The sequence below is a fragment of the Aspergillus sydowii genome (genome assembly GCF_001890705.1).
Source record: "Aspergillus sydowii CBS 593.65 unplaced genomic scaffold ASPSYscaffold_1, whole genome shotgun sequence".
In the NCBI taxonomy this organism is placed as follows: Eukaryota; Fungi; Ascomycota; class Eurotiomycetes; order Eurotiales; family Aspergillaceae; genus Aspergillus; species Aspergillus sydowii.
Window position 1 is genome coordinate 4,487,061 of NW_024467859.1, and position 21,236 is coordinate 4,508,296.

The window sequence follows — 21,236 nt, forward strand, 5'->3', positions numbered from 1 at the left end:
GAACAACCAGCCCCGGCTTCTATCAAAGCCCATACCGCGGAAATGGCCCGGGATGTCTGTGTCGGAGTGGCTGTCGGATTGGCACAAACTAGACCGGTCGACAAAGGGCGCCCAGATTTCCAGACTACTCAAGCTTGCATCCTCATATTATCCTCGGTCGGAAAAGTGAGCGCCAGAAGGGAGTGCCCTTGTCTTCCAGCAACTTGAAATGCTATCGAAGTCTGATTCGCGGGCGCTTGAAGGATGGCTCTCGATTGCACAGCGTCGGCGCGAGCGCGAATTCGAGACCATCCTAGCCAAGAGACAAGAACGAACTACCTTGGAGGATCGTGCAAGGGAGACTGGGTCTCTGGTCCCCAGGGATCAGAAGGGGGATGGACCATACTTGGCGATGGTCTTCGCTATGATGATATCCCTCTTACGGCCTCCAACGACCTTAACTTTATCACTGAGAATCCCCGCTTCCCTGGACCGCCACCTGCATACTATAGTGGCTTTGAATCTGCCTGGCGTCAGGGCTCTCTTGCAACAGCGCAATCAGTAATCGCTTCCGAAGTCATTACGACCACCCCCGCTTTCCTCCACCATGGTCTCTGCCTTGCGCTGAAGGCTGGTAATGTGGGAGTTGCACGATACTTTCTCGCTACTGGAGCACCTATCGTCCGGAAAACTCCAAATCATATCCTTTCTGCCCCAGTAGACCAGCAAATCCCCCTCTTCGAGCTTTTAGTTGACTATGGCTGGACGCCAAATACTCCCGGTATATGATTTTCTTTCGCCGGGCCATCAAAATAAAATCACTAATCCCTATTAATTCAGGGACACGGGGGTCTGTTCTACTACCTTCTATTGTGACCAACCACTCCCTCCTGCGGTGGTTCCTGGACCATGGTGCTAACCCCAACCTGGGCGAACAGGATGAGCACCTTTATTGCGAGCCCATAATTGACTCATGCGTGGCTCTCGAGAATATGGCTTACCAGGGAGATCTCGAGGCCGTCCGTATGCTTCTGGATTCCGGTGCCGTGATCCAAAACGGGTTTCCCCTACATGCAGCAGCAGGAGCTTGTCCTCCTGGTGGTAATCCGCATGCCGGCATGGTCACCCCCAGCGAGGAGTTCGACAGAAGTAGAATCCCCGTCATGGCCCTTCTAGTGGAGCGCGGCGCCGATGTGAACCAATTCCAAGGGCCTCAGAAGGGGAACATGGTACCCGGATATGCAATCGTCCACGCTGTCATGGCAGGTGCAGTAGAGCGAGTCCGGTGGCTCCTGGCGAACGGAGCGGATCCCGCAGTAAGGGGACCATGGGGAAGCGCCGTGGAATGTGCATGCAAATTAGGGAGCGGAGAGATGAGACTGGTGCTTGAAAATGGGGTAGTCGATAAATTGAGCGAAAGACTAGGCGAGGTCTAAGTGTACGCCACTGCTGCAGATTGGGTAGTATCTGTCAGTATAGTCTCCTCAAAACAGTGTTAAATTGTGATTGTACCTGTTCGTAAGCGGGTTTCGGAGATCACCAGAGTGGGCATGGAACACCCAATATCCATCGGCATAACGCAGTGCCACAATGGTCCTTCGGAATATGGCGCTGGACGGATCTTAATTATGCCGTGGCCTTTGCTTACTCCGGAGAGCTAAGATCGTTTCCTTGGCCATCAATCGGCGGCGCCAGTAATGCAGGAATTGATAGGTGAACCTTGCCAGCTCAGATTCCGCGGCTAAAATAGATACCTGAGCTCTCATTCGAGGAAAGTGGACGAAGCAAATGAACGTAGCACTGCAGTCGATATTGATGATGAAAAGAGTCGACCGTGAGTGGTTGATCCATGCCGATTGGCACCGTGGAAGGATCGTTGGCTCGTGCTCCAGTGACCCCACCTGACTCCAGAACCTCTCCCGGTCGATCGTCACATCGCGTCTCACGGTTTCTCCCTGATTTATCCACCACTTCAAACCGTTACACCCGCTTGCCCATCATGGAGAAACAGGTCGAGGATGTATCTGGCAGAGACCAGCTACCTCTCACAACTGGCCCGAGTACCCCTCCGCGCCGCCGGACATTCCCCCGCCTCGCCAGCTTCCTTGGTATCGCCGCCTGCCTCTGGTTGACTTTCCACTGGCTTCCTATCGCGTTTCCGAAGTTCAAGATATCCCCATGTCACCATAATGGTCGAACAGCAGAAGACGGCGTCCCATTCGAAGACCAAGATGCGCTCACAGACTCGGCGACTGCGGATCCAGAACTTATTCCATTTGAAGCGCACATTATGAGCAAATGTCCAGATGCGCGGGACTGTCTAAGGGAACTTGTTGTGCCGACAATGGAGAGGGTCAGCGATGAAATCGACTTTAAGCTTTCATTTATCGCAAAGTGGGTGGATCCTCCCTCTTTTGAATTTCGTTATACAGAGAACTAACCTGTCAAACTAGCGTCTCAAATCGGTCTTCCGATGTTACGTGCATGCACGGCCCCGGGGAATGCATTGGAAACATGCTCATGCTCTGCGCCGCGAACCTTCCCTTCCCACCGGATGACAGTTCTACACAGGCGACGACACCCACGGTTCGATACCTAGGGTTCGCAACTTGTTTGATTAGCTCATACGAAGAGATCCCGGATAGGCAGTTTGTTGAGCAATGTGCGTTGGAGCATGGTATCGACTTTGATGCTCTGAATCAATGCGTCAGCCAGCAAGACGACAATCCAAATGTGGGCCACCAGGAAGATGCTCCGCTGAGCGGTATTGCTCTTCTGCGGGAGAGTGCCCATCACAGTGCGGAGCTTGAAGTAACGACGAGCTGTACTGTTCGCGTCGATGACACTGTTTGGTGTATCCGGGATGGCGGGGCCTGGAAAGATTGCGCGATGGATGGCAAAGGTAGTCAAGTGTCGGTTCTTGTTGACGAGATTGAAAAGCTCTACGGGCAGCGGAATTGATTCCCGGGTACAGCACAGTGATTGCTGATAATGGATATGGCCTTATAGAGCCTTAATGACCCTATATGTGACGAACTATTATATTCCATTTACGTTGTATGATTGCAAGCAAGGTTCGCCAGGACCAGGTTATTGAAGCGACACAACTTTTATTCCTTATGGATTTAATGAGGTTTTCATATATTACATTCAATTCGAGGATTCTCATCGCGTAAATGAATACAGTCAGTTATTGATTTCTTTCCATCCTGCTTTATCACTCCCAGAGGTACACAGATCCAGCAAATACTAAATACTTCCAGTATCTGGGGACCTGACACCACACATCGCATCTGCTTTCTTTCGGCAAAGTTGGGTGGGATTCTATGGAGGCCATAGCAGAGCACTTTATGATGTCGTGCTGTTACTTCTACAAGGCAGCCGCCTTAATTCTCTCATGACAACTGAATTGGCCATGAATGTCGCTGTGGCAATCAAAACAATCAACGCGTTTGCCATGTTCTTAATGGCTCAAATTCTATTCGCCCTTATGGGTTAAGAGACACCAGAATCTAGTCTCATCGTCAGGATAGCAGACTTTCTATAATCCTTCTACTATCTATCATCCTACACCTACCTCGATACAATGTCCTCCAATCTATCCGCAATGCCCACTTCCCTCCAATCTCGCGTCAGAGGCGACGGGCCCCAGAAGCGAGTCAACGAGCTCGTCCGCAAGTACCACCGAATCAACAATCCCAGCTCCGTCATGCTCGAGATCTTCAATGATCCGAATAGCTACTCCATCCTAGTTGCTTCTATCCGTCGCCACCTTGCGCTTGTCAAGTGCCGCTCGCAGGATTTCCAGGACTGCCAGGTCACAATCTACGACAGGGCTTTGCTCATCCTCTCGAACTACGGCGAGAGCGCGACGGACTCTGGCGTGATGGAGCTCTACTTGACCGAGTTTCTGGGGATTGTTCCGATTGCACCTATCTTGGATGGCAAAAGAGCCATCTCGACCCATGTTGGGCTGCAGAGTGTCTTGGACAGAGGTAAATAAGTGCCTATCATATCCGCAGCAACTCCCTCATAACATACCAATCTGCAGTTCAACCGATCCACAAGGACGAGGGCGAGAATTTCATAGCCCCAACTTCAGCCCCAGCCCTAAGTAGCGAACTCAATCGTGAGCAGGAAGAATCGCCCCCCTTTGATATCCAGGGGGACTACGGACGTCACTTCCCCGGTCCCTACCTCTACGACGAGGAAGACGAGGAAGAAAGAGAAGAAGAGACAAAGCTTAACGTGGAGGCGACACAAACAAGCCGGCCGGACGTCCGGGCTGCGCGGCTCCTCGACGTCTACAACCAAGCCAAGGAGGACTACCTCACTACAAAGGCGAGGGACGGCGTGGATAGCCTCCCAGCAATCCGTTTCCTCCGTGATTCAGCCGAGAATACTCTCCGGTATTTCCATGACAACGGACTGTCTCATGATAGTGCCGTCTCGGATCTGGAGAGCACATTTGCCATCGCTAGAGACAAGACGGCTCAGATCCTCGGTGGTCGTAAGCGGCACTTTGATGAGGATGCAGGAGGCCGGGGCAAGATAGGCAGGACCTCTCATGTTCTTGGAGCGCGTAAGCGACATCTTGGAGGGCATAGCAAGGGTAGGAAGCATCGGGGTCTGAACAGCAGCAGGAGAGCTCGCCCCATTATCGACTCTTACCGTCCCCCCCAAGGCCGCTACTGAGGATTTGACAGTGGGGTTACGGCGAGTGAATCGTTGGGAGCCAGGATATCACGTACTCTAGTCTGTTGCTTCGCTTTTTCTCTTTTTCTCTTTTTCTGATATCCTTGAGCTGTGTTGCTTTGCGCTAGGACTGGTGGATTAGTAACCTGATTGGCGGGGGAGTTGGCGCGATCATCACGCGGCATAGTCACACAGGAAGATGCTGCACCCATCCCCGATCCCCAAGTGGTGGCTGTCGATCTGCTTTTTTACTGCTTTCCCCCCATTTAAATTTCTGTTTCATCCCTTCAGCTTGTCCGAAGTCTGTCTTTTAGTTGCCTCGCTCAATCAGAAATGCGTGTTTAGCCTGCATAGTCCAGATCCATCCCCTGAAAATGGCCTCCTTCCGGCCGCCCTTAGCAGGGCCGGCTTCCGACAAAAGCAGCGGTTCATCAACGTCTAATGTTCAGTATACCCCGGTCTCTGATGGTTCCGTTGAGGACCAGTCGAGCCGTGATCCCGCTGGGCCTTTGAAGATCCAGACTGACTTCGGCGGCGTCCAAGATCAGTTCGCTGAAGACGATGGGGACTCATTCAACTATGATGATGAGGCGCGGCCGAAGTTCAGTCGGCCCAGAGTGCCGAAGTATACTCCTGTCGAAGAACAACAGGTTGTGAAGAGGTTCGATCGCAGGCTGGTTCCATTCCTCGCACTCCTCTACCTTCTTTCTTTTCTAGACCGCTCAAGTTAGTTTCTGTTAATTCGTTTTATCCTGGATAACATTAACGCAGTCTAGATATCGGGAACGCAAAGATTGCTGGTCTCACAGAAGACTTGAAACTGTCGTCTTCCCAGTATGAATGGCTCTTGACAGCCTTCTATATCACGTACATCCTGTTCGAGTGGATGACTCTACTCTACCGCGTCTTTCCAGCACATGTATACATCTCGCTCTGCGTGTGCGGATGGGGTCTTGTGGCGTCGTTTCAATCGCTCGCGGCATCGTTCGGGGCCATGGTCTTTCTGCGCGCAGCACTAGGCATCACAGAAGCAGCCTTTGGACCAGGCGTCCCATTCTACCTATCCTTATTCTACAAGCGCGAGGAGCTCGCGTTTCGAACAGGACTCTTCATTTCTGCCGCCCCTTTGGCCTCGTCGTTCGCTAGTAGTCTGGCATGGTTGATTGTGAAATCCAGCAGCAACGGGCCCATTGCGCCGTGGCGAGCCCTGTTCCTTGTAGAGGGGTTTCCAAGCGTCATTGTCGCTGTATTCGCATGGTTCATGATCCCCGACTCGCCTGGTACTGCGTCGTTCCTTGAACCTCGCCAGCGGATGGTTGCTCAAACGCGGATGGGAAACGGTGGTAGATCTGATTTCCCTGGGTATCGGAGGAGATTCAATTGGAGCGAAGTTGGGAAGACTCTAGCTGATCCCAAGGCTTATATCACAGCTGTACGTTCCCTCCACTAACCACCAACCACCAGCTAATCAATCAACAGTTCATGTTCTTCAGCTGCAACGTCGCATTCAGCTCCATGCCCGTTTTCCTCCCAACAATCATCCAAGAGTACGTCCTACCACCCAACATACAGCATAAAATAAGTCACTAACCCGCGCCTAGCATGGGCTACTCCTCCCTAAACTCCCAAGCCCTCAGCGCCCCACCCTACCTCGTCGCCTTCATCACAGTCCTAGCAACAGCCTACCTCTCCGACCGCTCCCGCTCCCGCAGCCCCTACCTAATAGCGCACGCCCTAACCTCCGCAACCGCCTATCTCACCATCGCACTCACAGGGCACTTCCACGCCTCGCTCTCCCCAGCAACACACAAGCTCCTGCGCTACGCAGCCGTGTACCCCGCCACAGCCGGGTTCTTCTCAGCCATCACGCTCATCATCACGTGGAGCATGGACAACCGCGTCGCGAACGAGGGCAAGGGCGCCAGCGTCGCTATCCTGAATGTCATTGGGCAGTGTGGGCCGTTGCTGGGGACGAGGCTGTACCCTGCCGAGGATGGACCCTGGTATGTGCGTGGTATGGCTGTCTGTGCGGTCTTTATGGGCCTGGTGGCTGTTTTGGCGACCGTGTTGAGGGTTACCCTGCAGCGGGCTAATAGGGGAGGCGGCGTCGTCGGTACGATGGGGGATGAGGGGGTCGATGGGACGGATCGAGAGCGCGAGGTGCTGATTTTGGGGCCGGGGGCTGCTTCGGCTGTTGTGGGGAGGGAGAAGCGGTTTACGTATATTGTATAAAGTAGTGATTGTTTTCGTTTGGTATATGGCGATGTACTACAATGTAGACGATAAGATTACCCATACCATGGACATAGAATAAACTGAATCAAGTGTTTTGAACAAATTGGATGAAGCAGCAATCATCGTCATCATTACTCCCCAGGGAACTGAATCAAACACCAAACCAAAAGAGACGATGAGACAACAAACATAGCCAGGAAACAGAATCCGCTCGTCAAAACGCTCACTCAGCCTTGGGAACTCGAGAAATTGAAATCCCATATTATACACATACATGCAAGATGGATAGTAGTATGATATGGTGGGGTCATCATTATGAGATTTTTTTTTCTGTTGCTTTGTTCAATTCAATCAATAATCCCTTCGATCGAAGCCAAACCGAACACCAGTCCCTCTTTTTGTCTATTGTTCGCTCGTTTGATTAATTATGCAACGTGGATACTGTTTGTCCTCCGGGTTTTGTTTTTCTTCTTCTCTTGTTTACCACGCAGTGTGTCCTCCGTCAATCAACATCGTGCTCCCAGTCATAAAGCTACTAGCATCACTGAGGGCAAACAACGCCGCGCCCCTGAACTCCTCTGGCGTCGCCAACCGTCCAAGCATGTTCTCTGCCTCCCACACAGCCCGCGCAGCAGGCTCCTTCTTAAACACCTCGTCCACCATGGGGGTCACGATATGGCCAGGGCAAAGCGAGTTTACACGGATTCCGTGCCGTCCCCATTCCATCGCCAGGTTCCTGCTGAGCTGGATGACAGCCGCCTTGGAGGAGTTGTACACGGGCGAGGTCATGCCCTTGTTGGCAATAAGCCCGGACATGCTAGCAACGAGCAGAATGGAGCCCTTCTGCTGGTAGTTGAACATCTGCCTAGCGGCGGCGGTGGCGCTGTGGAAGACACCGTTGTAGTTGATGTCCATGACCTCGTGCAGCATCTTGGGGCAGTGCTCGAGCGCGGACTCGAGGTAGTTGATGCCTGCGGCGGCGATCAGACCGTCCATGCGGCCGTTGTTTGCTGCGATTTCGCTGAAGATGGAGTTTGTTTCTTCGGCGTTGCGCACGTCGATGCGGTGGTAGTGCAGACTGCCGCCGTAGTGCTTGTCTGCGTGCTCCTTTGCGAGCTCATAGTCGGGGTGTGGGGTTGTGAGGCGGTCGAGACAGTAGACTGTTTAATTGTTAGCATTCTTTTTTTTTTTTTTTTCTGTACAGTTGGTATGTGGACGAACTAACCCTTAGCACCAGCTTCAAGCAGGGCTTCGGCCATGGCAAGGCCGAGACCGCGGCCTCCGCCGGTGATCACGTAGACGCGGTCCTGAAGGTCGAATTCGCGGAAGCGATGTGTGCCTTCTTTGATGTCCGGGCGCCGGGCCTGGATGTGGTTTGTGTCTTGGTGAGGGTTTGCGGGCTTGGAGGAGTCAGGGCCTGTGGCGTAGGTGAAGCGGGGGACGGCGAAGGGGGAGCGAATGCGGCTCCATGATGCTGATGCCGGGGCAGTAGATGAGCGTGCAGAGCAGAGCGACGAGCGCAGGGGGAGAGATCGCGAGAGTGTGCTGCGCATTGTGGTGGTGTGAAGTATATTAACTACAGAGGTAGGGTTGGAGATAGGGCTGGAGGGAGAGAGGACGGAAGAGAAGTGCCGCCGGAGGTAAGAGAGAGGAGATGAGGTGGGAGAGGCGACACAAAGGTATTAGAATTAATTAAGACGGCGAAGAAGAAGAAGAATATGTTCAGTCTATGGAATCAATTCAGGTTCCCTTGAAGGGGAGGACGGGTTTATATCTATTAGCCACCGCAAACGTAACTCATCTCGCAATGAACAAAAACAGAATGGCCCGAGAAAAATTCACGAAAGGGTAAGAGCAAAAAGAAAATCAAAATTAGAATAAAATTCTAGAAGGCCGCGTGACTGCCTCAGTTGCAAAGTTTCCCTCATCGTGAAGTCAATCGTGATCCAGAATTGGAGCCATGGAACGTCGGCTCGATCTCGGAGACTCATGCAGCAGAGGGCAACGCGTCTCAGATTGCCGCAGGTGACCACCTGGGTGGAGAAAGGAGAGAGCAGGGCTCCGTCGAGGCACAGGAAGACACTGTGACACAGCTGGGGGGGAAAAGGAGGCCGGCAGCGGTGAATGGGTTATGCATGCCCGGGGGATTGATGGGCAGTGGGATGGAAGGCCTCGACGGGGCTGTGAAGGCAGGGAGAAGCTCAGGTGAGCATCGTGAGATTTCAATTCTGGCCTCGATTACCGGAACAGGCAAGCCAGGGTCTGATCGGTCGGTCGAGGCATGTCGAGTTTGTCCACGGGGTGCACGAAGTACGGTCCACCCAGAGACACAAACGGGCATCCCGAGATATGGGGAAGTATTGGTGCTATTCTGGTCCTTGCCCGTCGCCACGACGGTAGGGCTGGTCAACAGTTCCATCGCTGTCGCATCGTCGTCTCGCAGCCCCGGTCAAAGAAGCAACTGACGGGGGCATCGACAGCTGGGAGAGTTTGGTGGGTTGATGGTGAAGGATGGCTGCTGCTGCTGCCGCGCTCCAATGGGAGGCGCGGGCCCAAGTGGTGGTGTCACTACTCCAGACTCTCGCTCCTGTCAGACGCAGCCTATACGAACTCTGATTCTTGCCCAGTGCACTGTGCCCTGTGCACTGACACTGTGCACCAGACCCCGGAATCCCCCCCAACCTTGATATCAGTCGTCGGCCGGTGAACCCTGCTTGGCTCTGAGAATAGAATTAGAATCATGAACCTGCCTTAGTGCCCATCACCACTGAGCCCTTGCGCTCTTGGCGTTGCTTCAGACTTTTACTTGCCACCGGTCGCCTCAACTGCCTGCATGGCGGCGTCTCGGGCACATGAGCGACACTGGTCCATGCAGAAGCGCGAAGACTTTGTTGTCACGATGTTTTCGGACTCCGAGTGCCTCCCCGGCTCGGATCCTCGGGTTACCGCTTTAGGACATCCCTGCTGGCCCGACGGAACAACTACAAACAAACTAGGCAATGTTCTCGAAGCGGATCTTTGAGCTCGTCAATCATTCTCATTACATTAGATCGTCAGTAAAGCTCCATAAAAAAAATGCAGTTTCGCCATCAGCCAGTACGGAGCACTCCATAACCCGTGCGCGACCATGAGAAAATAGTCCCCTTAGCCCATCGTCGTCCCAAAGTCTAGCTTCATCAGCAGTCGGTCGACGCCCGCAGCTTTGCGCGGAACGAACGAGCAGCTACTTGCATGGCCAGGCGTCCAGCTCCCAGTGGCGCTCGTGGTCGGCTCGAACATCGTTCGCCCCTCCTCTGCCCGGCTATCGTCGATATCGCGCAATCGTGCTACGACCCCGTTAATCCCCCTCTCTGTGTCTTCTCGCGCTGCCCTGAGCGCTTGCCATACTTCGCGCTCCTCGCTTGCGTAGTCTACCAATGCGTCAACCACCCCCTCATCGGTTTCTAGATCCATGTTACGCTGGATGCTCTCCAATCGAATCACGAGGGCGATGAAGTGGTCGATCCTCGCAAGTAGACTCCGCAGAGCTTTCGTAAAAGGTGTATCGTTGAGGAAGAGCGACTGTACTAATGAAAAAAGGTACCGGCGGTGCGCAGCCGTGAGGGCTTCTGGATCGTGCCGTCTGGGAGATGCCGCCTCCGATTCAGGTTTTTCACCTTGCTTATCCATGGCCGTAGCAAGACCTTGATTCCGCGCCCTTGATGAACCTGCAGTTCCGGGTCGGGATCCGGGCGTCGAACCAGTATCGGACACCCCTGCTTCTATCCATTCACAGAAATGCTGCCACGACCCGTTGATGACTTCTCCCTGGAAAAAGCTTCCTATTTCCGAAAGCACAAATAGAGATGCGCTGCTTGTTGCCCAGATAGCCCGCATCTGGCTTGTTCTAGCATTTTCGCGTTGCCTGCCCATCCGGAGTCTACTCTGTCCAAATCGACTATTACTCCGCGGCGGGCCCCAAGGCGATGGGTGGCTTCGTCGGATGGGCGTGTGCTTCCAGAGGTTGCCCAACCGAATCTGTGCACGTCGAATGCCTAGCAAATACGAGTGCACTTTGGAATATATTGAAATATCGGATGCCGATAGGAAGAGGTCCAGCGGTGCCCGCACCTGCACTGAAAGGGATGTTGACGTAGGGAAGAGAAGGTCATCAAACGGGACGCTGGAGGTTTCTGCTACCAATCCAGCCCCGGCTTCACCTGATAACAATCCCAGACCCTGGCTCTCTTCTTTGGTTTTGAGTGAGAGTCGAACAAGCTCCGTAGCCAGGTCAAGCTCATCATCTACGGGGTCTTCTTCATTTTGTAAGGAGTACAGTTCCGCCCAGGTGTTGGTCAGCGTGGTCGCTACGTCGCCTTCCTTGATAGCAAGGCCGTCAACGCGGTTCGATACAATATTCCTAGTGACCGTGGTCTCTGGTATCCGCTGTCGTTCTCGTAGCCGCGCGTCGGCATGTGATACTAATGCTGTAGCAAATTCACCGCGTCGTAAGAGTAAAAAGTCGTGCAAAAGAGAAAGGATCTCCAGGATCTTGGGAAGAGGTAATAGTTTTGAAAGCGTGCTCTGTGACAGCGAGGATCTGATTGAGTCGACAGCGGTCGACAACTTTGAAGCAGGTATAGGTGACTTCAATCCAGCAAGATGACCAATGTGTTCTCCATGTAGGGTAACTGGTGACGTTAAAAGAGCGTCGGAAGTATGTCCGCTGGAGGGACCCCGCTTGGCTCGGATAAGATTCAAGGTCTTCCCTATAAACAATATCGAGGCAGCGGTATGCGGCGAAACAAATTGAGGAATCAGTCTGGTATGGATTGCAAATTGGGCGCCCGGAACCTGTCCTTCCGTCCCATCTGCATCAATCTCTTGAATGAAAAAGTCGCCTTTTCCCATAATAGGGAGATTTCCATAGAGCAGCCATGTAGACAGTTGCCTCATCCACGCAGTTTCTGCGGCGCTGACCAGCTGTAGCGCGATTTCTTCGATGTCGACATAACCAGTCTGCGACTCCCCGCGAAGATGGTCTATCAGACCCGCGCCGGTGCAACTCTGAGACTGATCCTTCTTGTTTGTCGGCTGTATAAACCGCCCAATTCCCCAAAGCCACTCCAATCTTCGTGTCCAGGGTTTGAATTCGCCGACAACCGTCGCGAGCGGGACTATTCCGTAACCTCCAACATAGCCACTATCCTCGACTAAAATCGCTTTCTCCACCTCAAGTATCTTCTTCTGGAACGCATCGAGATGGTGGCTACGGATGGCAGTGGAAACAGCGCGACATATGACCGACGGATGTGAAGAGCAGATCAGGGCCGTGTGGGCGCGAAGTCGAGCATGAAGGCGGCTCAGACGGGCGAGGGAGGTAAGGAGTGCTTTTTCCGGGGGCGAAAGGAGCGGAAAAGATTCTTCAGCGACGGAATCTTCTTCGGTTTGGAAGTTGAAGAGAGACGACTGCTGGCCGGAGAGGGAGAGGAGGATCTCGTGGAGCATCCTGGCTGAAGCTCTCTACGGCGTTTGCGGTTAGTTAGTTTCCAGGCAGCGGGGAGAACGACGATAAGCACTCACACTAGGCGGTATGGCTGGTCCTTGCTGCTCTGCACCGACTTTTGGCGTTGCCAGTACAAAAGCCCACTTCCCAGGATTTCAAGCCGACACATGTAAAAGAGAAATCGGGTGTTGTCATAGGGAGCTGTATTCCGGACTGCCGAACTAACTAGAGTATTCCGCCGCGACGCGTGACAAATTGTCGACAGGAAACGCGATGGAGGGCAATTGCGGCTGTTGAAGAGACGTCTAGTTGTTTCATGGGCAACAAACCGGAGGTAGCTGTCGCTAAATACCCAGGCCCTGGAGCAGTCTGGATCTGCATGTGGTTCTTTCGCCCTGCGGGCCTGCGATCACAGGTGCACTTCACCAACCGAGCAGCAGCCGCGGACGCCAAGACCAGCCAGTTATACAGTTCTCACTACAGGGATTACTAACATTGCACATTCCAATTAACATTCTATCCACCTCTCTATCAATAGTCGACACAGTTTATCTGCAGTGGTCGCAAATATTTGAAAATCAGTTGCTTCCGGCTTCGGCCATGCCCCGCTACGCAGTGTGGCTCTCCTTGATCAGATCTGAAGCCTTCTCAGCAACTGCATAGAGAGTGCTCATCAAGTGCCCGCAGAGCTGGAATGGCAAAACCGAGGCATCAACGACACGGACATTCTTAGTGCCAAAAACTTTGAGCTCAGTGTCGACAACACCGCCATTCTCGCGTGGGAGCATGCTGGCAGTGCCGACCGGGTGGTAGTTGGGGCGATCTGGATGCGGGTTAGCGATATGCTTGAGGTCTCGGTGTGCTCAACTCAAAACTCTTACAGTTTGCGTTAACCCATTTATGCCATGTGGAGTTTGATGCGGCTTCTGGAAGAGCGTCCAGTCCTGGAGAAACCTCCTCTCCCACAATACCGCTCAGGGGTGCAGTACCGAACGCCTTGCGGATGTACTGAGCCACAACGACCTGGGCTTCAGCATCTTGCCCAAACATGAAGTAGTTTGGATTGATGGCAGGAATCTGCGAGGCGTTGGCAGATTTAATGTGGACATTGCCTCGCGAGAAAGGAAGAAGAGGCCAGAACTCCGCGGCAAACGATTGTCCGCTAGGAGAGAAGACGATCTCCGCATATGGGACCTGCGACTTGAAGACGAGATCGTACTGAAGCTTGAACGCAGTCATGAGATCGGACTCCTTCACCACGCCGTTCGAAGCCTTTGATACGGCCTTCGCATAGCTGGCGAGGTTGGCTTTGACAAATGATGCCAGAGCAGTGACATTTTTGCCGTAGATTTGGTTAACGGAGGGCAGAGCGGAGAATGTCGCTAGGCCAGTCCAAGTCTCTCGACCTGCCCATGAGAGACCATTGTTCGTCTGATCCTGCAAGTTCTCACCAACAGTGGGGAGGTTCACCTTCACAGGAATATTATACTTGCGAAGAATGTCCGGGTTTCCAACGCCGGACAACTCAAGAATCGCCGGTGACCTCAACGCTCCAGCCGACAATATGACCTCCTTGGAAGCATAGACTTCCTGCACTCCATGAGCACCGGTGACCTCAACTCCGATGGCAACAGCATCGCCATTCTCGGTGTCTGCCCAGATAATCTTGTTGGCGTTGTATTAGAGATGGCCCTCAGATTAGGCCTGGCTTTGTATGGCCAGTAGTATGCTCTAGCAGCATCCTCACGGACATTGTTTTCTCTGTCAACGGTGTCAGGATGGACCGTGAATCCGACCATCTGGCCTCCTTCGGAGTCGCGGTTATAATGGACGCCCAGCTTCTCAAAGGTCTTGTTGAGAACGGGAAAGACACTGGTATTGGTCATTCCTGTGGGCCAACCGACCTTTAGAGGGCCCTTCATCCCATGATAGTTTGCGTCGTAACTGGCACCATGAGCAATTTGGTCTGCAGTGGGCATCTGGAATCCTTCCGACTTCTTGTAGTATGGGAAAAGACTCTTCCAGCTCCAACCCTTGTTTCCAACAAGCTCCCAGTTATCGATTTGTACGTCCTCGGCTCGGGTGTAGGACATTCCTAAGAGGTGTAAGTCTTAGTGGAAGCCCTAAAGCACATAATTTTCAGGTGAAACAGAACAAGGCTTACCATTGATAATACTCGTACCACCCAGGGCCTTTCCAGCACGAATAGTTTGCTTCCGGCCTCCAGCATATGTCTGGTTCTCGGTCTGGTAAGCCCAGTCGACATCGCTTCCAAAGGCTAGACTATAGCCCAAAACATCAGTGACATCGGAGTTGTTGAAAACAGAGCCACCAGCCTCGATGATAGCCACAGTGACATTGTTCAGTTCTGAAAGTCTGTTGGCAACAACCAGTCCGCTGGTACCTCCGCCAACAACGATATAGTCATATTGGGAGGGTGAGGCCTGGGGACGCCTTGCCGCTGCCCCTAGCGAGAGCGCTGCAAAAACCAGGGATGGAACTAGCATTTTCTACTACTAGTATTGAAAGACCCAAGGTTTGATGATTTTTCCCTCTGGAAATGAAAACATGGCACGACTTCTTTATATGCACTACTTCCCAGGCCCCTATGCAAAAGTCCTCACCGGAAGCCGTCATTAAGCTTCGTCACTGGCTTAAGCCAAAACTGCCAAACTCCACAGGAATAAATCAATTAGTATTAGGACATGATCAGTCATGATTATAAAACTATTGTACCTGAAACAGGGTCCATCGATATTTGCTTTTCGCTGCAGTCCTGCATGGGAAAGCTCATACAAAAGTGGATTATATTGAAACGGACACAGCCAACCAGGGCCGCGCGATCCTTTGAGGATCTGTTATTAAAGCTTATCAATCAGTGTCAAGCTGTCACCGTGCGGAATTAGTCCACTGTTGCGACATATTTCCGGCCCGAAGAGGAAAATTCTGGTGTGATCCCCTGGTCCCTACTCGGCTTGCCGATTGCACGGAGCCAGAACAGCCAGGATGGACACCGTAATTCCGCTTGGCTTCATATCCCGCTGCTTTTTGGAGTTTAAATTCAAAATCTAGCATCTACTCCATGGCTGAAAAAAAACTTCTGTCTGTAGATAGTAACTAAATACTGTTCTCCCTGTAAATCACGTGATCTACGGCTTGAGACCTTAAGGCAGAAATCATTGCATCAGACATAAAGCTTGATGTCGTCAGGTTTAACTAGACGTAAGGCACCAGCTTAGTAATTTTAAGGCACTCACTGTTAATCATCATCCCCTCCAACAGTTGCGTCGAAGCCTCTCGATATCATTCTCAAGTGATTAATAACTTACGAAACTTTCTTGCCTCTTTCTCATACTCCTCCTCCATAACCATCATCGCTTCTGTCATTTTCTCTTTGTCCTCGCTACTTCCGTCTCCTTGGATATCCTACAAGACTCTCCCCATCCTCTTTCTGTCCGACCCCGCGTTCTGAGCTTCCAAGCTCCCTCCGCCCGTCGGATTTCACCGCTTCTGCTTCCTCTCGGGTCTATCCTGAGAGCTGTAGACACAAAAGTCGATAATACGTGAAAGTCTTGCTTAAGGCAAGGCTTTCATTTCTACGTTTTCACGATTCCCTCCTCCGATCTTCCCGTTCGTGACGCTGCGAAGCCGGGAAAGCGAAGAGCGTCTGCCGATTCTGAAACTCGACCGGAGAAAAAGGCCATGACGGTATGCTTGAATCGGTTGGGTTGATGCAATAAGTCCATGTGTGCTAATATTCTTAGGACTCCAAGATGCAGGTCGATACCCCCACGCCAGATACGGTCGAAAAGATCAAGCATGGCGACATCGACGAGTCCTTGTACAGCCGACAGCTGTAAGCGCGTTCTCGAAGCTTCCTCTTCTCTCCACAAGTTTGACCCTAATATCATTCTCTAGGTATGTGCTTGGTCACGAGGCTATGAAGCGTATGGGTTCATCGAACGTTCTCGTCGTTGGTTTGAAGGGTCTTGGTGTTGAGATCGGTGAGTCCAAGCCAAATATGCCTACTTTGTCCAAGTAGTAACGGCCACAGCCAAAAACATTGCTCTCGCCGGTGTCAAGTCTCTTACTCTATACGATCCTGCTCCTGTCGCTATTTCCGATCTCTCTTCTCAATTCTTCCTTCAGCCCCAAGATGTTGGCAAGGCCCGCGCCGAGGCGACCGCGCCGAGGGTTGCTGAATTGAACTCCTATGTCCCGGTCACAATCCATGAGGGCAGCAACCTGTCGGAAAACTTGGAACAATTGAAGCGCTACCAGGCAATTGTTCTTACCCTCACTCCATTGAAGGAACAGCTCGCCATCGCAGACTTCTGCCACAAGAACGGAATTTACCTCACAATAGCGGATACTTTTGGTCTATTCGGTTACCTTTTCAACGACTTTGGGAAGAACTTCACCATTGGTGATTCGACCGGTGAGGATCCCGTAAATGGGATTGTAGCAGACATCTCCGAAGAAGGTCTAGTTTCAGCGCTCGACGAAACCCGCCATGGTCTAGAAGACGGTGATTTTGTGACATTCACTGAAGTGAAGGGTATGGATGGACTGAACAACAGTGCACCCAGAAAGGTCACCGTCAAGGGACCTTATTCCTTTACTATCGGAGACGTGTCCGACCTCGGCACGTACCAGGGTGGAGGTTTGTTTACACAGGTTAAGATGCCTAAATTCGTCGATTTCCAGCCACTCTCAGAGCAGATCAAGAAGCCGGAGCTTATGATGTCAGATTTCGCCAAGTTTGACCGTCCACAGCAGCTCCACATCGGTGTTCAAGCTCTACACAAATTTGCTGAAGCTAAAGGACATTTCCCTCGTCCACACCATGAGAGTGATGCCCAGGAAACCTTGAAAATAGCAAATGACCTAGCTTCTAGTCAAGAAGACAAGGTGGAGTTGGATGAGAAGCTCATCAAGGAGCTGAGTTACCAAGCCCAGGGTGACCTAAATCCCCTGGCTGCTTTCTTCGGAGGTATTGTGGCACAGGAAGTACTCAAGGCAGTGTCTGGCAAATTCGGCCCTGTGCAGCAGTGGCTCTACTTCGATTCGCTAGAGTCTTTACCTACTTCAGTCACCCGATCCGAGGAGGCCTGTAAGCCCCTTGGAACTCGCTATGATGGCCAAATAGCTGTTTTCGGTAAAGAGTTCCAAGATAAAATCGCCAATCTCACCCAGTTCCTTGTCGGTGCAGGAGCTATTGGATGCGAAACCCTCAAGAACTGGGCCATGATGGGTCTTGGAACCGGGCCAAAGGGCAAGATCTTTGTCACCGATATGGATCAGATTGAAAAGAGTAACCTGAACCGGCAATTCCTCTTCCGCACCAAAGATGTTGGCAAGCTCAAAAGTGAATGTGCTTCCGCCGCCGTTGTGGCGATGAACCCCGAGCTGGACGGCAAGATTGTAACCCTCAAGGACCGCGTCGGACAAGACACCGAGCACATCTTCAACGAAGATTTCTGGGAAGGCCTTGATGGTGTCACGAACGCCCTTGACAATGTTGAGGCAAGAACCTACGTCGATCGCCGTTGCGTTTTCTTTAGAAAGCCGTTGCTGGAGAGTGGAACCCTCGGGACTAAGGGCAATACTCAGGTTGTCCTTCCACGTATCACCGAGTCTTACTCCAGCTCTCAGGATCCCCCAGAGAAGTCGTTCCCCATGTGTACGCTTAAGAGTTTCCCCAACCGGATTGAGCATACAATCGCCTGGGCCAGGGATCTCTTCCAAACTTACTTCGTTGGGCCCCCGGAGGCTGTCAACATGTATCTGTCCCAGCCTAACTACATCGAACAAACGCTCAAACAGGCTGGTAATGAGAAGCAGACTTTGGAGCACCTGCGTGACTTCTTGGTGACTGATAAGCCTTTGACATTCGACGACTGTATTGTATGGGCTCGCAACCAATTTGAAGTTCAGTACAATAACGCCATCCAACAATTGCTCTACAACTTCCCCAAAGACTCGACCACTTCCACTGGTCAACCATTCTGGTCCGGACCTAAGCGCGCTCCCTCGCCGTTGAAATTCGACAGCACCAATCCTACACATCTTGGATTCGTTATCGCTGGAGCTAATCTCCATGCCTTCAACTACGGGATCAAGGACGCCGGTGCTGATAAGGGCTACTATAGGAAGATTGTTGACAACATGATCATCCCTGAGTTCACACCCAAGTCCGGTGTAAAGATCCAGGCCGATGAGAATGAGCCCGATCCAAATGCCCAAGCTTCTGGGTCCTCTTTCGATGAAAATGACGACATCCAACGTCTGGTCGACGTTCTTCCCTCTCCCAAGTCGCTTGCAGGGTTCCGTCTGGAGCCGGTTGAGTTCGAAAAGGACGATGATACCAACCATCACATCGATTTCATCACCGCAGCCAGCAACCTCCGCGCTGAGAATTACGAGATTAGCCCAGCTGACCGCCACAAGACTAAATTCATTGCCGGAAAGATTATTCCCGCCATTGCTACCACAACCGCACTCGTCACAGGTCTAGTGGCCTTAGAACTGGTGAAGATCATTGATGGCAAGGATGACATTGAGCAGTACAAAAATGGGTTTATCAACCTAGCACTGCCGTTCTTCGGCTTTAGTGAACCCATCGCAAGTCCTAAGAGCAAGTACCAGGGCAAGCAGGGTGAAGTATCTATCGATCAGATCTGGGATCGCTTTGAGGTGGACGACATTCCCTTGCAGGACTTCATCAAGCACTTCTCAGACCTGGGTCTCGAGATCAGCATGGTCAGCTCCGGTGTCAGTCTTCTGTATGCCAGCTTTTACGGCCCCGCGAAGGTTAAGGACCGTCTTCCCATGAAGTAAGTTATCGGAATACCCCACATCCAAGACCTCATTACTAATGTTCGTTCTCGACAGGATGAGCAAGTTGGTGGAGCACATCAGCAAGAAGCCAATTCCTGATCATCAGAGGAATATTATATTTGAGGTGACCGCTGAAGATCAAACGGAAGAGGATGTCGAGATACCGTATGTGATGGTAAAGCGGGGCTAAACCTCTTGACGGAAGTGCCTGAATAGATGCATACGTAAAAACATAAAACTTTCATCGGTCATACAGATATACATTGGTCATTCTGCGTTTGCTAGAAGATACTCGAATCCAACCACTCTTCAATGCTTCTACTTACACTGCGTGTGTGTAATCAGTCTGTTAGTTAACTTAGTTATGTGGTGATGAGCAACCACTTTGTCAGCGCTGAATCAGGCTTAGTCCGGCTTAGTGACCCCTCCGTAATCAACGTCATTCTTCTTAAAGCCCCCCGCATCTCCCACAGCTCAAGCGTATATATTCCTTGTACTGTCTTTCCGTTAATTCTCTATGTTCCCCGTGCTGCGTAGAGTCGGTCAGCTCGCACAGCATTTATCACCTCATAGCTTTGTCGTAGGACCGTCCAGCACAAGCACCTGCAGAAGCTTTCGCATCCCCGCACCACCATTCGCCGCCACACGAAACATGGCTGTAAGCTACTTCGACGCATTTTGACGATTTCCTGGCAAGAAATTGACATGTCCCTCAGACAGGAAACCCGGCGAAAATCACCGATTGGGTGAACCCAGCCGATAAATCCGGAGAGTTCAAGCGCCAGGCGTCGGTCTTCCGAAACTGGATCTCTAGGGAACCTGGAGCTCAGTTCCCACCTGAGAAAGGCCGATACCACCTCTATGTCTCTTACGCCTGCCCTTGGGGTTAGTTTTCTATCTCTGGTTTTTTTAAAAAGAATCGGGAACTGACATTCGCAGCGCACCGAACCCTTATCACGCGCAAACTGAAAGGCCTTGAGGATATCATCTCATATACATCAGTGCATTGGCACCTAGGCCCACAAGGTGAGAGATTCAATTCGAACTTCAACCCCAATTGAGACGAGGCAGGACTAACTCACATACCTAACCAGGCTGGCGCTTCGCAACCGCCGATGAAAACATCCCAGGAGCCAACACCACCCCAGACCCACTACACGGCTCCTTCACGCACCTGCGCAACATTTACTTTGACAACGAACCCAACTACGAGGGCCGCTTCACGGTTCCCGTTCTCTACGACAAAAAGACAAACCGAATTGTCAGCAACGAAAGTGCCGAAATAATTCGCATGTTCTACTACGAATTCGACGACCTCCTCGCAGACCAATACAAAAAGGTCGACCTCTTCCCGGAGGCCCTCCGCTCCCAGATTGACGCCACAAACGAATGGACCTACAACGACGTCAACAACGGCGTCTACAAATCCGGCTTCGCAACCACCCAGGAGGCCTACGAGAAGGCCGTCACTACACTCTTCTCCTCCCTCGATAAGATCGAGTCGTATCTTGCTGGTTCCAAATCCCCCTACTACTTCGGCGACAACATCACCGAGGTGGATATTCGGCTCTTTACTACGATCGTCCGCTTTGACCCCGTCTATGTCCAGCACTTTAAGTGTAATGTTCGCGATATTCGATCTGGGTACCCGGCTATCCATGCGTGGCTGAGGAGGCTGTATTGGGATGTCCCTGCATTCCGGGAAACTACGCAGTTTGAGCACATCAAGAAGCACTATACAAAGAGTCATTCGCAGATTAACCCGTTCGGGATAACGCCTGTCGGACCGACGCCGGATATCCTTCCTAAGGATGAAGAGGTGAGGGCTGTTGGGGGTGTCAAGAACTAATTAATGTATGATATTGTGAAAACGGCGAGGTTTGGACGCAAAAATCCAGTCTTCCCGAAATGCTGTATCTATCACCTTTACCAGTAATTTGGTCCCGCAAAATAATTCTCATGTTCGTCCTTCTTCTATACACTATATAATTCTATCCTGACA

At 51.8% G+C, this 21,236-nt stretch overlaps 7 protein-coding genes across 7 annotated transcripts; 4 read left to right on the plus strand and 3 right to left on the minus strand.

Moving 5' to 3' along the window:
* Positions 1-208: 208 nt before the first annotated feature.
* ASPSYDRAFT_54369 (uncharacterized protein) lies at positions 209-2,940 on the plus strand (the record flags this gene model as incomplete). The annotated part of the gene is made up of 5 exons (XM_040848841.1): positions 209-329; positions 368-760; positions 820-1,326; positions 1,872-2,373; positions 2,433-2,940. 5 exons carry the CDS (start codon positions 209-211, stop codon positions 2,938-2,940), a joined length of 2,031 nt encoding a protein of 676 aa, XP_040708798.1.
* Positions 2,941-3,586: 646 nt separating this feature from the next.
* Positions 3,587-6,906, plus strand: ASPSYDRAFT_139461 (putative MFS transporter; the record flags this gene model as incomplete). The annotated part of the gene is made up of 7 exons (XM_040840952.1): positions 3,587-3,974; positions 4,031-4,651; positions 5,154-5,158; positions 5,190-5,400; positions 5,451-6,106; positions 6,154-6,221; positions 6,276-6,906. The coding sequence occupies 7 exons, from the start codon at positions 3,587-3,589 to the stop codon at positions 6,904-6,906; spliced, it is 2,580 nt and encodes an 859-aa protein (XP_040708799.1).
* Positions 6,907-7,065: 159 nt separating this feature from the next.
* On the minus strand, positions 7,066-8,785 carry ASPSYDRAFT_364747 (putative short chain dehydrogenase/oxidoreductase). Its single transcript, XM_040845430.1, has 2 exons — positions 8,135-8,785; positions 7,066-8,069 (listed from the first exon to the last, which is right to left on the minus strand). The coding sequence occupies exons 1-2, from the start codon at positions 8,460-8,462 to the stop codon at positions 7,390-7,392; spliced, it is 1,008 nt and encodes a 335-aa protein (XP_040708800.1). The 5' UTR covers positions 8,463-8,785; the 3' UTR covers positions 7,066-7,389.
* A 1,268-nt stretch (positions 8,786-10,053) lies between these two features.
* Positions 10,054-12,396, minus strand: ASPSYDRAFT_84980 (putative gamma-tubulin complex component GCP4; the record flags this gene model as incomplete). The annotated part of the gene is made up of 1 exon (XM_040851450.1): positions 10,054-12,396. One exon carries the CDS (start codon positions 12,394-12,396, stop codon positions 10,054-10,056), a length of 2,343 nt encoding a protein of 780 aa, XP_040708801.1.
* Positions 12,397-13,002: 606 nt separating this feature from the next.
* Positions 13,003-14,901, minus strand: ASPSYDRAFT_84981 (GMC family oxidoreductase; the record flags this gene model as incomplete). The annotated part of the gene is made up of 4 exons (XM_040851451.1): positions 13,003-13,217; positions 13,276-14,059; positions 14,146-14,489; positions 14,559-14,901. 4 exons carry the CDS (start codon positions 14,899-14,901, stop codon positions 13,003-13,005), a joined length of 1,686 nt encoding a protein of 561 aa, XP_040708802.1.
* Positions 14,902-15,690: 789 nt separating this feature from the next.
* Positions 15,691-19,482, plus strand: ubaA (E1 ubiquitin-activating protein ubaA). Its single transcript, XM_040845961.1, has 5 exons — positions 15,691-16,102; positions 16,159-16,250; positions 16,313-16,398; positions 16,449-19,230; positions 19,289-19,482. The coding sequence occupies exons 1-5, from the start codon at positions 16,097-16,099 to the stop codon at positions 19,422-19,424; spliced, it is 3,102 nt and encodes a 1,033-aa protein (XP_040708803.1). The 5' UTR covers positions 15,691-16,096; the 3' UTR covers positions 19,425-19,482.
* Positions 19,483-19,751: 269 nt separating this feature from the next.
* Positions 19,752-21,083, plus strand: ASPSYDRAFT_139650 (glutathione S-transferase family protein; the record flags this gene model as incomplete). The annotated part of the gene is made up of 4 exons (XM_040840975.1): positions 19,752-19,892; positions 19,951-20,119; positions 20,174-20,260; positions 20,329-21,083. The coding sequence occupies 4 exons, from the start codon at positions 19,752-19,754 to the stop codon at positions 21,081-21,083; spliced, it is 1,152 nt and encodes a 383-aa protein (XP_040708804.1).
* Positions 21,084-21,236: the final 153 nt, after the last annotated feature.

What these genes read in the sequence shown, in the direction of transcription:
- ubaA (XM_040845961.1), top strand. An exon ending in GGGTCTTGGTGTTGAGATCG is followed by an intron (nt 16,399 to 16,448) that starts GTGAGTCCAAGC and finishes TAACGGCCACAG; the next exon opens with CCAAAAACATTGCTCTCGCC. An exon ending in AAGGACCGTCTTCCCATGAA is followed by an intron (nt 19,231 to 19,288) that starts GTAAGTTATCGG and finishes CGTTCTCGACAG; the next exon opens with GATGAGCAAGTTGGTGGAGC.
- ASPSYDRAFT_364747 (XM_040845430.1), bottom strand. Translation starts at nt 8,462, where the DNA reads ATGCGCAGCACACTCTCGCGATCTCTCCCCCTGCGCTCGTCGCTCTGC. An exon ending in GCTTGAAGCTGGTGCTAAGG is followed by an intron (nt 8,070 to 8,134) that starts GTTAGTTCGTCC and finishes ACAATTAAACAG; the next exon opens with TCTACTGTCTCGACCGCCTC.